At 43.7% G+C, this 15,065-nt stretch overlaps 1 protein-coding gene across 9 annotated transcripts in view; it reads left to right on the top strand.

Annotated features, from left to right (window-relative positions):
* Positions 1 to 15,065, top strand: part of SHISAL1 (shisa like 1) — a 312,707-nt gene that overhangs the window by 223,410 nt on the left and 74,232 nt on the right. For all 9 annotated transcript variants that reach the window (XM_075899734.1, XM_006127738.4, XM_075899698.1 and 6 more), the window contains one exon: positions 13,155 to 13,254. In XM_075899734.1, coding sequence (XP_075755849.1) covers positions 13,188 to 13,254 — 67 coding nt within the window. In that variant the 5' untranslated portion in view covers positions 13,155 to 13,187. The remainder of the gene's footprint in view (positions 1 to 13,154; positions 13,255 to 15,065) is intronic.

The raw sequence follows: 15,065 nt of genomic DNA, 5'->3' as shown, positions 1-15,065 counted from the left end.
CCGGGCAGGGGGAGTGGCTCCCAGCCACTCCCCCCCACCAGCTCTGCTTCCCACCCCCCTTGCTCTGGCTCCCCCTCCTCCCATTCAGCCCCCCTGGTCCCCGATTGCCCCCCGCCTCCCGCCCCCTTCCTCCCAGCCGCCCCCCCCCCCACTGGTCCCCAGTCCCTCCCTCCCTCCTCGCCCGCGATCAAGTGTGTCCGATATTTTGGGGGGGGGGGTCTACCTGGTAACCCTAACAGGGGCCAGCTCTGGGCCCCCAGAAGGAGCCAGCCTTACCCAGCCATCCTTTCAGCACTGCCCTGACCTGTCTGTGCAGCTTGGGGCTCCAGCAATGATTTAAAGCAGTGGTTCTCAACCTTTTTTATGCTGCAGACCGGCAAACCTATTTGCAAACTTTTGGCACACCAGCAACATTTTATTTGCATGTTTCTTATTAACCCCTTGCTTCCCAGTGCCTAACACTCTTTGACCCCCCCCCCCCCCCCGGTACACCAGCCCCTTTGACCTCTGATCCCTACATTCCATGACAACACCCTCTTGCCCCGTGACCCCCACCACACCCAGCCCTCTTTTGCCCCCACTCATACACTCCCCAGAACAAGGCTGCCCCCCTAGGGAACATGGCTGTTACTGCCACCGGGGGAGGGAGGGGCTGTTAGCAGCATGCATGCTCCCTCCTCCTATGTGCCCCCTCCTTCCCCAAGCATGTCGTGTACCCCTGTGGGAAGAAAGGGGGCGCCCGGAACCCCAGCCAGGCCACCATTACTGAGGGGGGAGGGAGGCGCCTTCTGCTCCTCCTCCTCCTGCTGCAGCCTCAGCTGTCAGAGCTGAGCGACTTGGGCTCCAGCAGCCGCTGTGGCCTAGCAGCAGTTCACAGGCTGGCACCGCTCCACAGACCGGTGGTTGGGAACCGCTGATTTAAAGGGCCTGGAGCTCCGGCTACTGCTGTGGTGACACCAGTTGGGAGCCCTGAGCCATGTCCAATTGCCAGGCCCCACAGCAGCTGCCCCTTTTGCCACTCGTTCCCAGTAGTAGCCCTGCTGATATGGTCTGATGTCAGTGCTTTTACATCAGCTGTATCCACCAGCCCATGCTGGCAGCCCCTTTCTTACCGGTGTGCTATATCCGCCTACGCCAGCCCACCTTCACCTCTGGTATCAACAGAAAAGCTGGTTTTCTGTGGTTACGCATGCTTAGGTGAGGACTAAGGGATGCTCCTCAGACATCAGTGAGGACTGGTGAGGGGCAGTGCTTGACATCTTTAAGAACACGCAGGCCTTTTCAGAAAGCTAGAAGCAGTGACTTTGCTTTCCAACTGGTGGATTACTTCTAGCCACGATCCTGGGGAAATCACCCTACCTCTTATTCTGCTGGCTCGTGAAACTGTACACTGTGGCTTTGACAGGTCAGCATAAAAAGCTTATGCCTTAACACGCTAATAAATCTGTTAGTCTTTAAAGTGCCACATGACTCCTTGTTTTTGCTGAAACAGACTAACAGAGCTACCACTCTGAAACCTGTCAACCTGTGATTGTCCTTAATGTCTCTGATACAGAGTGGTAGGGGGAGGACTATGACCCCAATAACCAGGGGGAATAGTGTGGAGGGTGGGGGGCAGGATGAGGAGTAAGGAAAGTTGATGGGACAGTTTTTCCCATCAATCTTCCACAGTGGGGAAGAAATGGAAATTTGACATAAGGTATGTTGATTCCAGCTACGTTATTCATGTAACTGGAGTTGTGTATTTTAGGCCAGGCCTACACTAAAAGGTTGAATCAAGCTATGCAATTACCACTATGTTAATTACGTATCTGCAGTCAACATACCTTGTTTCGAGTTTCTCCACCATCCCCACAGCAGGAGGCCAACAGGAGCAAACACTCCCGTTAGCTTCCCTTACTGCTTGCACAAGCAGGAGTACTGCCGTTGCCATCGGGGGTGCCCTCTGAGTTTGATTTAGCAATTCTTAACTAGATTCACTAAATTGAACTCTGGAAGATCAATCGCGACAGCGTTGATCTTCTGTTTAATGAAGACATGGCCTTAGGTCTACTTTCTTCCCTACTGTAGTTCTAACCTCAGTTTTTAAATGTCTAAGGTGGGGATAACAATTTTTTTCTACCTGGGTATATCACTTAGATGTTTGTGGAAAGAGCTATATAAGTACAGAGTATTTTTAATACTATAGTAAAATCATTCATTTTAGTTTATAAAGGATAATATACCCTTCTCCCTACACACGTTAGTTGTATCTCTCATTATATGCTCTGTAATCTCTCACTGTATACACTAGCCTGCATTTATAAGTATTACCTCTATGTCAGTGAGAGGTGTGGGGTGTTTTTTATTGGCACCATTTATGCATGTAAAAGCCCTAGTGTAGGTGTAGGTACACTTACACAGGTCAGGAGAATGAACATAAGCTATGCAGGTCTAAGCGCTTTTATGTCAGTTACAACACTGCAAGATTTTGCTGCAAAACCCTCTTTCTGCAGATAAGGCCTAAAACTGTTTTCTCTTTGGGGTAGAGACTATTTTTATTATTATTACTCCTACGACCATATAAGCAGGCCATTCATAGCACAATAAGTCCCTCATCCCTAACAGGGCCTCTGGAATAATAGAAATAATAGCCATCAGTAAAGTGCAAATCAGTGTTAAGGTGCTGGGCTGGCCACACGCTGACATATAATATGCTTTTAAGATGAATTAAATATCCAGACATGGAAGTGACTTGAACTTGTTTGACATTGTTGCTGTATTTTGTAAATTCTTTTATTGGATTCTCATGTTTGTCTTGCTCTTTTTTTTTAAGTGCAAAATATAATTATAACTTACTGCATCTACAAACGCAGATAGGGAAATGTATCTTTCCTTTCTGCTCTCTAAGCTGCTTATGTGTTTTTGCGTCCAGGCTGCTTGTCACATGAAGAGTTCTTTCCAATGACTCACAAGGAAAGACTCCTAGATAGGCAGACAGGGTGCATGAGCACCAAAATAGTGTACACAATAGTACAGTGAGAGCCAAAATGTGCCAACTCATTGGACTGAAGCCTGCTGATGTGTTCCATCAATTAACCAATAAAACACAGAACAGTGAGCTGACACTATCAACCACTATGAGATTGTGGGTCCAATGAGTTCAGATTACAATGCAACCAGAAGCTCTCAGCCAGTGAAAATGAAAAGCTGCCTTCCCATCATTTCTCACTGCTCTGCTCATTAGCAACAACATCAAAGGACCATCCTCAGGAATCCTCTTTTCCGCAGTCTCTCTGTGTTATGTTTTCACTACAGAAAATAATACTTTTTCATCACAGAATCTCAACCATTTTACAAAGAGGAGTGAATACTATTATTTACATTTCACAGTTGGATAACCCGAACCATAGAAGGGGAAGAAACATCTTGACCCAAGGCTATGCAGAAAGTCACTGATTGGCAAGACTTTGAAGAGAACCCCTGGCCTCTTGGCTCCCACCCAGTTCTGTGCCTCACCTATTGGATTTGCCACAGGCATCTTTACACTGATAAAACAACCCTTTTTCTCCTTATCCTTCTAAACCTTAATACTCCAAACTCATTTTAAATCCCGCTGTCTAGTCTAAGCATTGGTAATAATAAAATTCTCCAGCTTCTGCTTTGCAAATTATAACATTTCTATCTCCAGCTTCCCTGTTGTTGCCAGATTTTAGGAAATATGTCACCTCTTCTTGCTTCATTTACTCTTCCTACTGTCCTGTATACCAATAGCTCAGAGAGCATCCTGAGCTACCACTCACTGAATCTGACTTTCTCCTAGCAATAAAGAACAGTGGGCACAAAGGGAGTTGCAAGCAGAAGTCAGAAATGTTCCCTTTATTTTGCGATCAGGGGTTATATAATAATTATAGTTCCCTGTTTTTCTAAGCAAAAAACCTGTGATTCCTTCATATGTTTGGCCTTCAATGTGTAGTACTAGTATATACTACTAGCGTTGGTTTATCCTTGGCATTTTTCACACAGCTACCATTGTGGCATTCAGGCACCAATATCTAGTCCTAATGAAGTACTGCCAGCCCCAAGTGTTCAAAAATAATGTATCAGGCCTAAAAATCATGATTGTCCTAAGAATTAAGGATTTTTTAAAAAAAGTGATACATTTGGCTTTCTTTATACTTGTGTTCTGTTTTCTTATTCCAGGAGAGGGGCTTAAGGAAAACACTAAGACTTACAATTGTGAGCAGGTACAACCTGGCACTGTGGGGCCACCGTGTGTCCTTAACTCTTTGGCTTTGCCTGGGTTGTCTGTCACAAAGCTATGCCAGTGACAAGCAGCAACACCCTTCCAGGCACTGTGACCACTCAGCACCAACATGTGGAGCCCCAAACCCAGCTGTTTTATGATGGAGTCACCCAAGAATCATACAGAGAGGCACCAATCACCCCAACCCAACCGCCTTGCACCCCAGAAATACACCACTTCATGCTGCTTAAGGTTTCCTTGGACAGTGAAAGCTCATTAATAAGTTGTTCACTCTGACTACAGAGTAGTAAATATGCCCTTGTTAACCTGAACTGAGATTGCCCAAGCACTTCAACCAAAACCACACTGTTTTAGGCATAGATTGTAAGTAACTGTTAGTGATAGGCACTGAGATTACATTTGGTTACCTGAGAAACAAACAATACATGTTCAGTATAAATTTGTAATTTTAATAGACTAAGTAAGATTTGAATCAAATAGTATCTTGCCCCATTGGATGTTATAAGCCACTGACAGTTTTCAATGCTCACACTGAACTCCCTTCCACTCTGGAACCAAGCTCCCTTCTTCCAAGTCTTTGTGGTCCAGATGATCTTCTAGGTGTGAAAATGAAGGGAGGGAGAAGAGAGATGGAAATAATGTCACTGTCTCTTTTCTTATACCTTCTCCCAGCTGCTAGAAAGATCCCCGCTGTGGTGTGAGGGACAGGCAGTCTCCCTTGCCTATGCCAGAGGTGGGGAATCTTTTTGGGGTTGGGAGCCACTGACCCACAGAAAAATTAGTTGAGGGTGACATGGAAATGAGAAGCAAAAAAAAGCCCTTCATCAATGTGTCCCCTGTCTGATAAAGCAGAAAAAAGGGGAGACACTCAACTCACTCATGCAACTTGAGACGCCCCTCACACTCCAGCCCCACAGGGGAGGGCAACAAGGCTCAGGGCTACCCCAGGACTCTTCTGTAGAGCTAGGATGAGGGTCTGGAGTGGGGCCTAAAAGGAGGAGTTCAGTGTGTGGGAGAGGAGTGCCAGAGAGTGGAATGAGGGTGTGCAGGGTGTGGGCAGGAGGGACAGTGCAGGAGCAGGCTCTGGTGGGGGGTGTAGGCAACGGTGTGGCTGGGGGCTGGGAGTGCAGAGCCTGAGCAAGGAGGAAGGAGCTGTAGGTGGGAGGGGAGGTTCAGAAGAGCCTGGGGACGTGGAGTCTGGGCCAGAGGTAGGATGCAGAGCAGGCTGGGGGTGCAGGTCTGGGTGGAAGGGTGCAGGAGTGGGGATTAGGGTTTGGGGTCTGGGCTGGAGAGTACAGGGGCTAGAGATGGCTACCTGGTGCAACTGGGCGATCACAGGTGGCACCCCACTGCACCCATTGACTGGGATTGAAAATCAGTGGCAGAGATGGGGTCAGACCCTGCAAGCAGCGCATGGGACAGAGCTTCCCTGCACTGTTGTTCTCAGTGCAGAGCTGCTTCCTATCCCTGCTAGGCAGAGCCTGCAGGCCAGATGCCATCTGTGCCACAGTTTGCCTAGATCTTGCCCTCTAGACTGTGGGTTCTCTTCCCTCCTCTCCACCAGCAGCAGGGAACTGGTACTGGTACGTCAGCCACAAGGGAATGGGGTGCTATGGAGGGGGAGCCTTGAGATGCCATGGGTGGATCCCTATGCACTATCTGGGACAGTGGATTCTTTTTTATGGGCCATCAATGTTTGTCTGGCCCTCCTTCGCTGCAACTGAAAGCCTGGCTGTAGATGTTTCTCAACCTCCCAACATAACACATACAGAAGGACTTCATATTTCATATACAATGGTAGTAAATAGAACTCAACAAGATAGGCATGGTCAACTGATCAAGACTTTTAAAATGATATTTCACATATTTTACTTTTTACAAAACTTACCCTATTTGTATAATGATGGCGAATGTGAGGTTCAAAGGTGGTCTCTTGAGGCACAGTGTGTCCCAGTGATCAAATTGCAAGAGTTGTCGATATTGATTCATAAATTGATGAATTATAAATCCAAAAGTGACCATTGTAATCATCTAGCTTGACTTGGATAGTACGGGCCATAGGACTTTCCTGAACTGATTGCTATTTGAACTACAGCATCTCTTTTAGAAGAAAAATACAATTTTGATTTAAAATTGCGTGTCACTGAGAATTCACCAAACGCCTTTGGTAAATTATTCTAGTGGTTAATTACTATTACTTTTCAAGTCAAAATTGGTTTAATTTCAACTTCAAGCCACTGGATCTTATAGTATTTTTCTCAACTAGCCTGAAGAGCCCTCTATTCTCAAATTTCTGTTTCTTTTGTAGCTACTTTGATCAAGGCACCTCTTAACCTTTTCTTTGGTAAGCTGTTATGATAATTGAGCCACTCAATTGACTTTAATTGTGAGCTCAACTGTAAGAAAATGTGCAAAATTCATAAAAGGTCACAATAACTTATAAAAACAAATGTTGATGGGAAAAACTATAAAAAGGAGACAGACAGACTGAATTAGTCTAAACACCAAGGCTATTGCTATAACTCATGGACTCTGTTAAGATCGTGCTTAGTAAACACAAAATATGGGTCCAGAAGCCAGTGAACCAAAATAGGTATGTCGCAACGAGGCCTAATTGATGGACAAAATAATGTGGGGATAGGCTATTCCATCCAGCATATCCTTTGTGGGTCTCTAAAGAACAGATAATTTGGGAGGGGGAGACAAAAGAACAGTCTGGAAACTACTGGAGCTCGCTTCACCATCATCTCTGCCAGCCACATGCCTTAGTCATCCTGATTCTGAGGGGCATCCTGCGCAGACCAGGCCAGAGACAGAGAGCCATCTGGTATCACCACTCCTATCCAAACACCATCTGAGGTGAAATGGAGTCAGACTTTAACAACAGAGACTGCAGGTCATTGTGGGTAGCTTCTTTTTTCCTCCAAAAGGTGTATTCTCCAATCCATTAATCATTGTTATAGCTCTTCGCTGAATCCTCTGCACTCTATAAACATTCTTCTCGGATGTGAAGGTTTAGCTAGTTAACCAGTTCACCAGTAAGCCTCTCCCTAAACAACTGAAGCTTTACCTGTTAAGGTTAACCAGTGGGGCTGGAGTAGCTCTCCATCTGACATGGGCATGGGGCTGCTCCAGCCCCATCATGGCCGATGCATCCCTGGCCTGTGGCAGTGGTTGGGGGCGTTCCAGCCCAGTGGTGGATGGGGGTCTGCTCCAGCTAGACTGGAGTGGCCATCCTGCTTGCCCCCTTTAATCAGTTAACCAGTTAAACAATATTAAGTGGGATTTTATACACCTAGTTGTCACAAGAAATGGACACTCTATTCCAGGGCTACTCAACTTTGGAAGCCCCAGGGGCCACGATGATACTCACAGCTCATGCCGAGGGTCACAACTTAAGTGTGATTGCATATATATATGCAAATATCTTCTTTCACACTGACGGGCATGAATACAAATATTAAGGCAAGATTACACAACACACAGGCCCCATTTAAGTTAGTTCTGCTGATATTTAAGTTAGTTCAATGCAATATTTATCCAATTTCCACCCATATGACAGCACTTTTAGGGTATGTCTACACTAGCTTGTTAGTTCGAGCTAGGTAGGCAAATGAGGGCAACCAGAGTTGCAAATGAATCCCAGGATTTAAATATCCCGGGCTTCATTTTCATGTTCCCGGGTGCCACCATTTTTAAATCCCCCTTAGTCCGAACTCCGTGCCCACGGCTACATGCGGCACGGAGTAGGTAGTTCGAACGAGGAGTAGGAAAGTTCCACGAGGAGTACTGGTAGTTCGAATTAGGATCTCTAATTTGAACTGCCTACTCCGTGTCGCATGTAGTCGCAGGCACGGAGTTCGGACTAAGAGGGATTTAAAAATGGCGGCGCCCGGGAACATGCAAATGAAGCCTGGGATATTTAAATCCCGGGCTTCATTTGCAACTTTGGTTGCCCTCATTTGCCTTTCTAGCTCAAACTAACGAGCTAGTGTAGACATACCCTTAGTGAGCAGTGACAGTCTAGGAATGTAACTACTAAAACACGTATCAACCGAAGACCATTACATCGACTACTTTTTTGTTTTGGCTGCCACCCTTGGGCCACATGTTGAGCCCCATGTAAATCCAAACTGCATGGAGGGCTGCAAGCAAGCGGGCTGTGGGCTGCATGCGGCCCACAAGCCACATGTTGAGTTGCTCTGCTTTATAGCAATCCATAGCAATCAAACCAGTGCCACATACCTACTTGATATTCCCCACTGTTCATACATCCAAGCATCATTTTTAGAGCTCATGTCAGCTGATTATCCACCAGACCTGCAAATCTCTTTCAGCGTCCCTGCTTCCCAACATAGTTTCCCACCTTGTAAGTATGGCCTATGTTCTCTTTTTCCTAGATTTATGACTTTACATTTGATCATATTGAAACATACATTGTTTGCTTGGGCCCAGTTTTACCAAGTGATCCAAATCCCTCTGCATCAGTTACCTTTCCTCTTCAATACTTACCAGTCTCAAAATCTTTGTCGTCTGTAAAATTTATCAGTTGTGGTTTTATTTCTTCTAAGTTATTGATAAAAGAGTTAAATAAACTAGCAACAGGAACAGGTCCCCTTTGGATCCCACTAAAAACATACCTACTCAATTATGATGTCTCAGAGATCTGTACATTTAATTTGTGCCGTAAGTTGATTTTTGTATCCTTCGAGTTTGTTAATCAAAATGTCATTAGTTGCCAAGTCAAATACACTTACAGTTCTGTAAGGTATCACATTAACACTGTTATCTTTATCTACCAAATATGTAATCCCATAAAAATCATGTTAGTTTGATAGGGTTTACTATCCATAAAACCATGTTTATTAGCTTTAATTTTAGTGCCCTCATTTTTTTTATTAATAGAGTCCTGAATCAGTCACTGCCTTATCTTGCCTGGGATCGATGTCAGACTGACAGGTCTATAATTACCCAGGTCACCCTGCTTACTCTTGGCATATTAGCCTTTTTCCAGCCTTTTTCCAAGATTCACTGGAAGTCAACATTAATAGTCTACCTAACTCTTGATCTGATCTTTTAAAACCCTTGTTACAAGTCATCTGGACCTGCTGATGTAAAATGTCTAACTTTATTAACTGGTATTTAACATCATCCTTAGTTACTGTTGGAATGATAGGAATGATAAGGCTACATCATCTGGCTTTCTTCCAAATACAAAGCAGAAATATTTACTAAATACTACTGCCTTCTCTGAATCAGTTCAGCCATTTCTGTCTTGTATGGATCAAATGCATTTGTTAGAATTCCTTTTGTTCCTAATGTACTTATTAAAACACATGATTTTCCTTAAGTTTTCATTTAATCTTTTTTTTAACAATTCTTAGCTTCTGCATTATATTTGTTGCTATCGGCTTCCCCTTTCTTCTAATATTTTTGCATTTTTATAGCTTCCTTTACTTGCCCTCTAACCCAGGCTGGTTTATTAACCAATCTAGCCTTCTTTCTCAATTGTGGTTTTGGGGGAATTGAGTAAAATGTCCTTAATAAGTACCCACTTATTGTTTGCATTTTTCTGTATAAATTCTTCCTCATAATTGATTTTATGTGTGTGTGTATATATATGGATAATCAACTCCTAAATCACTGGTACCTAATTTGCCTCTAATTTTTATTTCTGTGACCAATTCTTCCTTATCTGTCAACATGAGAGCTAATATAGATAGAATCCATCCATTTTAGGGGTCACACTATTTGAGTTAGGAAATTGTAATATATAATTGTTTGAAATTCCAAGCTCTTTGTAATTCTGACTGCATGAGACCTCTGCCTTAGGATGCTCAAGTTGAATTCCCTTTGGTGTATGAGCATGTGTGTGAAAGTTTTGGTGATCTGTAGAAGACACCTACTAGTTCCCCAGCTTGTGCTTTCTCTATTAAGACATTTACCCATCATTATTCAAGAACATTTGCTTCTGAGTTGTTGGTGATGAGTAAAAAATGTTTTGGTGGAGTGTGCCATTCCTCGTCTCCTTTTCTCCACACTCAGTCCTGCCAAAATAGATTTAACCCATTGATTTTTAACGTTCTAGCCATGCCACTCATCCCATCAGGTCTCAGTAATACCTGCTAGGTAAAATTTATGCTCACAACTGATCAATTCCAGTTCCTCTTGTTTATTACTACTTGTTTAGGTTACTAACACTGATGAATAAGCAATTAAAGTATTTCCTCTCTTCATGACCCTTGGTGTCACAGCTAATGAAGTACTAAGTTTGGATTTACTGCCACGGAAAACAGGATAGGGCGTTCGGCAGCATTCTAGGTACCAAGCATATGTTCCACTTCCATTGACATAAATGGTAAAATTCAGTTTGAGCCAGATTCTCAACTGCAGTCAAAGAATGCTCAGCAAGACTGATGGGGTGGAACAAACATGGATTTAAGAGAACTTTTCATTCTCCCAATCTTAGGGCTGATCTGGGCTGGAACAGCTTTGGACATAAATGAAAGCAGCCGTATTATGGCAGCTGCCAGAAGACCTGCTAAGGAGCTCAGGGGATGAATGAGTTTGCAGGAGATTGAGCAGAATTCCCTCACAGTCTATGGACATTTCAATTTCCACAAATCAGCCAATTCTAATTGGAAAAAAAAGTTGTATTAATTCTTTTCCAACTAGCCTTGTGTTCTGGCCCACTTTGTCCTATACTAGGACTTTAATTCAAAATAACCCACCTTAGATCGAATTAATAAGCAGAGCATCCACACTACCAAGCCTGTTACAGGCAGTCCCCGGGTTACATGGCTCCGACTTACATCGGATCCCTACTTACAAACGGGGTGAGGCAACCCTGCACTAGCTGCTTCCCCCCAGCAAACCAGGGAGACGCAAAGCTAGCGCCCCTTCCCCCCCCCCCAGCAGACCAGGGAGACGTGGAGCGGCTTTTCTCAGCAGACACCTCAGCTTGAGAATAAAGGACTGAGGGAAGTGAGGTGTGGGAGAATAAAACTGAGCTCTGGAGAAATGTTTGGCTAGAGTTTCCCCTACAATATGTACCAGTTCTGACTTACATACAAATTCAACTTAAGAACAAACCTACAGTCCCTATCTTGTACGTAACCCGGGGACTGCCTGTATTTCAAAATAACAGGCTGCTTATTTTGAAATCTATAATCCCATTTTCCTTGGGAAATAACGCTTATTTCAAAATGGCGCTAGTGTGGTTCCAGTGCCGCTATTTCGAAATAGCTCCTCCCCAGAGTTAATTCCTCCCTAGTGCTTCCAGGGGTTCTAAGTCAAGGAGCATGTGCACATTGACAGAGTCTGCCTCAGACTAATTTTGAGTCTTTCCCGTAGTGTGGACACGCTATTTCAATGGTGTTATTTTGGGAGTTATTAAATTGATTTTAGTTATTTCGAAACAGTTTTGCTAGTGCAGACATGCCCTTTGAGAACTACATGTTGGACCTCCCTGATCCGGCACCCTTGGGAGCTCATCGGTCCCGAATGAGAGATTTTGGTGAAGCAAGGAAGGGTCATTTCTGGGCTCTCCCTGTCACCGTCCCACCCTCCTCCCCAGCCGTGGCCTTATTGCCAGCCTCCCAGCTGGCTTCCCACTGCCGCTGGCCCTTTTGTGTGCTGGGCTCCTGGCCCCACCGTGGCAGCCTTGCTATCACACTGCCCTACTACTGAGCTCCTGTCCTCGCAGGACAGACCCCCTACTGGGTTCCACATGTGCTGCCAGACAGCAGCCCTGCTTGGGCTTCAGCCTTGCTGGGCAGCTCCACTGCCTACCGGTCTCACTGGGCAGCTCCTTCGGATGGCAGCAGGGCTGCTGGGCTTTTTGCTGCACTGCCAGGCAGCTCCACTCCCAAGTTCCTGGCCCCACCACCAAGCAGCCCCACGGTTGGGCTCCTGGCACCCCAGGTCAGCCCCACTGCCTCCTACTCCTGCCACTCATCTACACTGCTGGGCTGCTGGGCTCCTGGTTGTGCTGGCAGGCTGCTCTACTGCCAGGCTCCCAGCCCTGCTGCCAGGCAGCAGTACTGCCTCCTGGTCTTGTTGTGCAGTTTTGCTGCTGGACTGCAGCCCTGCTCTAAGCTTCAGCCCTGCTGCCTCCCAGTCCCTCTGCCTCCCGCCCCACAGTGTCACCACATGCTGCAGCTCTGATGCTGGGCTCCCGGTTTTGCTGCCACAGGGCAGCCCCACTTCTGGGCTCCAGCCCCACTGCAGGGCTCCCAGCCACCAGCCCTCCACGAGACTCTCTGGTCCTAGTACATCCCTGGGATGTTGCTGGACCAGAGTGTCCCCGATAAGAGAGGTTCAATCTGTACTACATCTTCTCATGCATTGGTTTTCAATCTGTAGTCCCTGGGCCTCAGGGGGGTCTATTCAAATTTTTTAGGGATCTTTAATGAAAAAGGTTAAGAATCACTGCTCTAATGGGATGGATCTAGCTGATGCTTATATGTATTTAAAAATAAAATTATTGAATTATTTTAAATTGTTTTAACTCCACTAGTTCTTCCAAACACACTAAAACAATCCAGTTTGCTGACAGTATTCTACTTCCTAAGGCATGGCCTCTTACATTACGAAATTTGGTGTGAATAGCCAACCAAGCACTCCCTTCTGTAGAATATAAAAGGTATACAAAAAGGGTATAAAGAGTCTGCAAAATTTATCTTGTTTATTGTACACATCCCTAAATAAAATAACATATTTTCAAACTTCTTATGGGAAATGTAATTTTCCATGCAAACGTTGTAGTGGGAATGAGACAGTTTTGTTTTCTCATTGCATTACTCACAACTATTTTCTCTGTTACAAACTGTGTTGCAAGTACAGATATAAGCAGCTATAGGTGAGATGATATTGACACCTAACCATGATATTGCATCTTATTAAACAGGTAATTCTCTAATGGATCAATGAAAACAAAACGATGACAAGTTGTGGTCAACAGTCCTTGAATGTGCTGATGGTTGTGTTCTTATTGCTCTTGTCAGCAGGTAATGCTTCTTCCAGAAATTTATTTTTATGTGAACTGGGAAAGGGGATGAATGAGTTAAAATGTCATCAAACCTAAATGCCTACAAAACTAATAGTCCCAGGGGGTAACACTAAGAGTTGAAACAAAAACTATGTGCAACTTAAACAAGAAAAGCAATACTATTTCATTTAGGAAAGTAATGCTAATTTTACATGGACAAGATCAGCCAGCTCAACATTTAACTTTCAACTTTAATAATAATTTTCTTTGCTATTTTGATTCTAAATAATCTATCAGTTCCTTAAAATGAGGGATTCACCACAATATGAATCAAACCGTTCTGCCAAGTGATCCAACTACTACAGACCTAGGAAGCAAGGCGGTATCATGTATTTTGACATTCTGACAAAAGAGGCCGTGTTTCTGTGTGTATGGCTCATGTTATCTTTGCACTCTGCCTGATCATATTATTCTGCTGCTATAATTAAGTTTACAAAATAGTTCCTACTATGATAATTACTTTTACAGGCTCATAACTTTCAGAAACTCAGTCTGAAGGTGATTTACTCTAGGCAAGTTTAAGTAGAAGCCAGTCAATTTTGTTCCTACTTTCTTGAGGGAGTAAAATGATGTCCATCCCATTTTAGAATACTCTAACTGCACTTTTGTAATGAGGAATACAGCAAATGTGGCAGACATTCATGTTACTTAATGTGATTTAAGAAGTTTGATAAGCATTATTGTCCCTATTTTGGAGATGGAGAAACAGAGGAACAAAGACATTGAGTGACTGACTTAAATTTACAGAGATAGTGGCAGAGTTAATAAATAACTGAAAGGCAGATAATGTGGGCAAACCAGAGTTAAATTTAGAACCTTTACTCTCCGCATTGTTTAGGTACACTGACAACCTTTAATTACATTATCATAAGTGACACCCAAATACACATGTCCACTTATATGTTGGCAAAAAAATATTATCCTCTATCTAAGCAACAGCAAATTATCATATTAATAAAGACCATTTCTTATACATATGCATTGGGGATGGAGTTATGTTCGTACCATCAGCTATAATGTTCACATTTACTGGCTTTTGAGGATTTTACTTTGCAACCTTAATGTTATACCTTCACTGTTCATAAAAATGGTTCCACTTTGTTTTGGCTGGAGGATAGATATTTATGTGTCACGCAAACATTTATCTTTAAACAAAAACAAATGTGTTAGGCTTGAATTTAATATGTTTAGTTTTTTCAGCCCTGACACTGTCTCTCTTGAGGGGAGGGGAAATGATGATATTTGTAAAGAAAAATGCCTTTGATTTGATCCCGTTTACATAGACATTCTGCATATTATATAAATTATTGATAAATACCAGGCACTATTCTAGCATTTTATTTTATTTGTTTATGCATGTGTACCTCTTCCTGTCTTAGCTCCTTTATTACTGTTGACATATCTCATCAGCAGATAGGGTGCTTAGTGCTACGATGCAAAATGGGTGTTTAAAATGATAATGGAAGTTTTAATTTACATACCCCCAAGTGGGACTGTTAGAAATGTTTGATGCTGACTTACTGTAATTCTGTGCCTACTGAAGTCAGTGAGAGTTTTACACTGGGGTGGTATGCTAGCCAATACTGAGTGCTTTCAGAAAGTCTGTCCCCGGCCTTTACAAGGCATTAGCAGAATTGAGAATGTTTTCTTGGCCTCCTTTTACATAAATGGCAGGTTTCCTGAAACAACGGGAGAATGTTAATTTTTTAGCAGGATCAAAATAACAATAGTCCATAGTAACTTTGTTGATAGCCATAGTAATTACACTGT

The sequence above is a fragment of the Pelodiscus sinensis genome, chromosome 1 (genome assembly GCF_049634645.1).
Source record: "Pelodiscus sinensis isolate JC-2024 chromosome 1, ASM4963464v1, whole genome shotgun sequence".
Classification (NCBI taxonomy): domain Eukaryota; kingdom Metazoa; phylum Chordata; order Testudines; family Trionychidae; genus Pelodiscus; species Pelodiscus sinensis.
The sequence above is the reverse complement of the archived record's forward strand: the minus strand, read 5'-3'. Positions and strand labels throughout refer to the sequence as shown.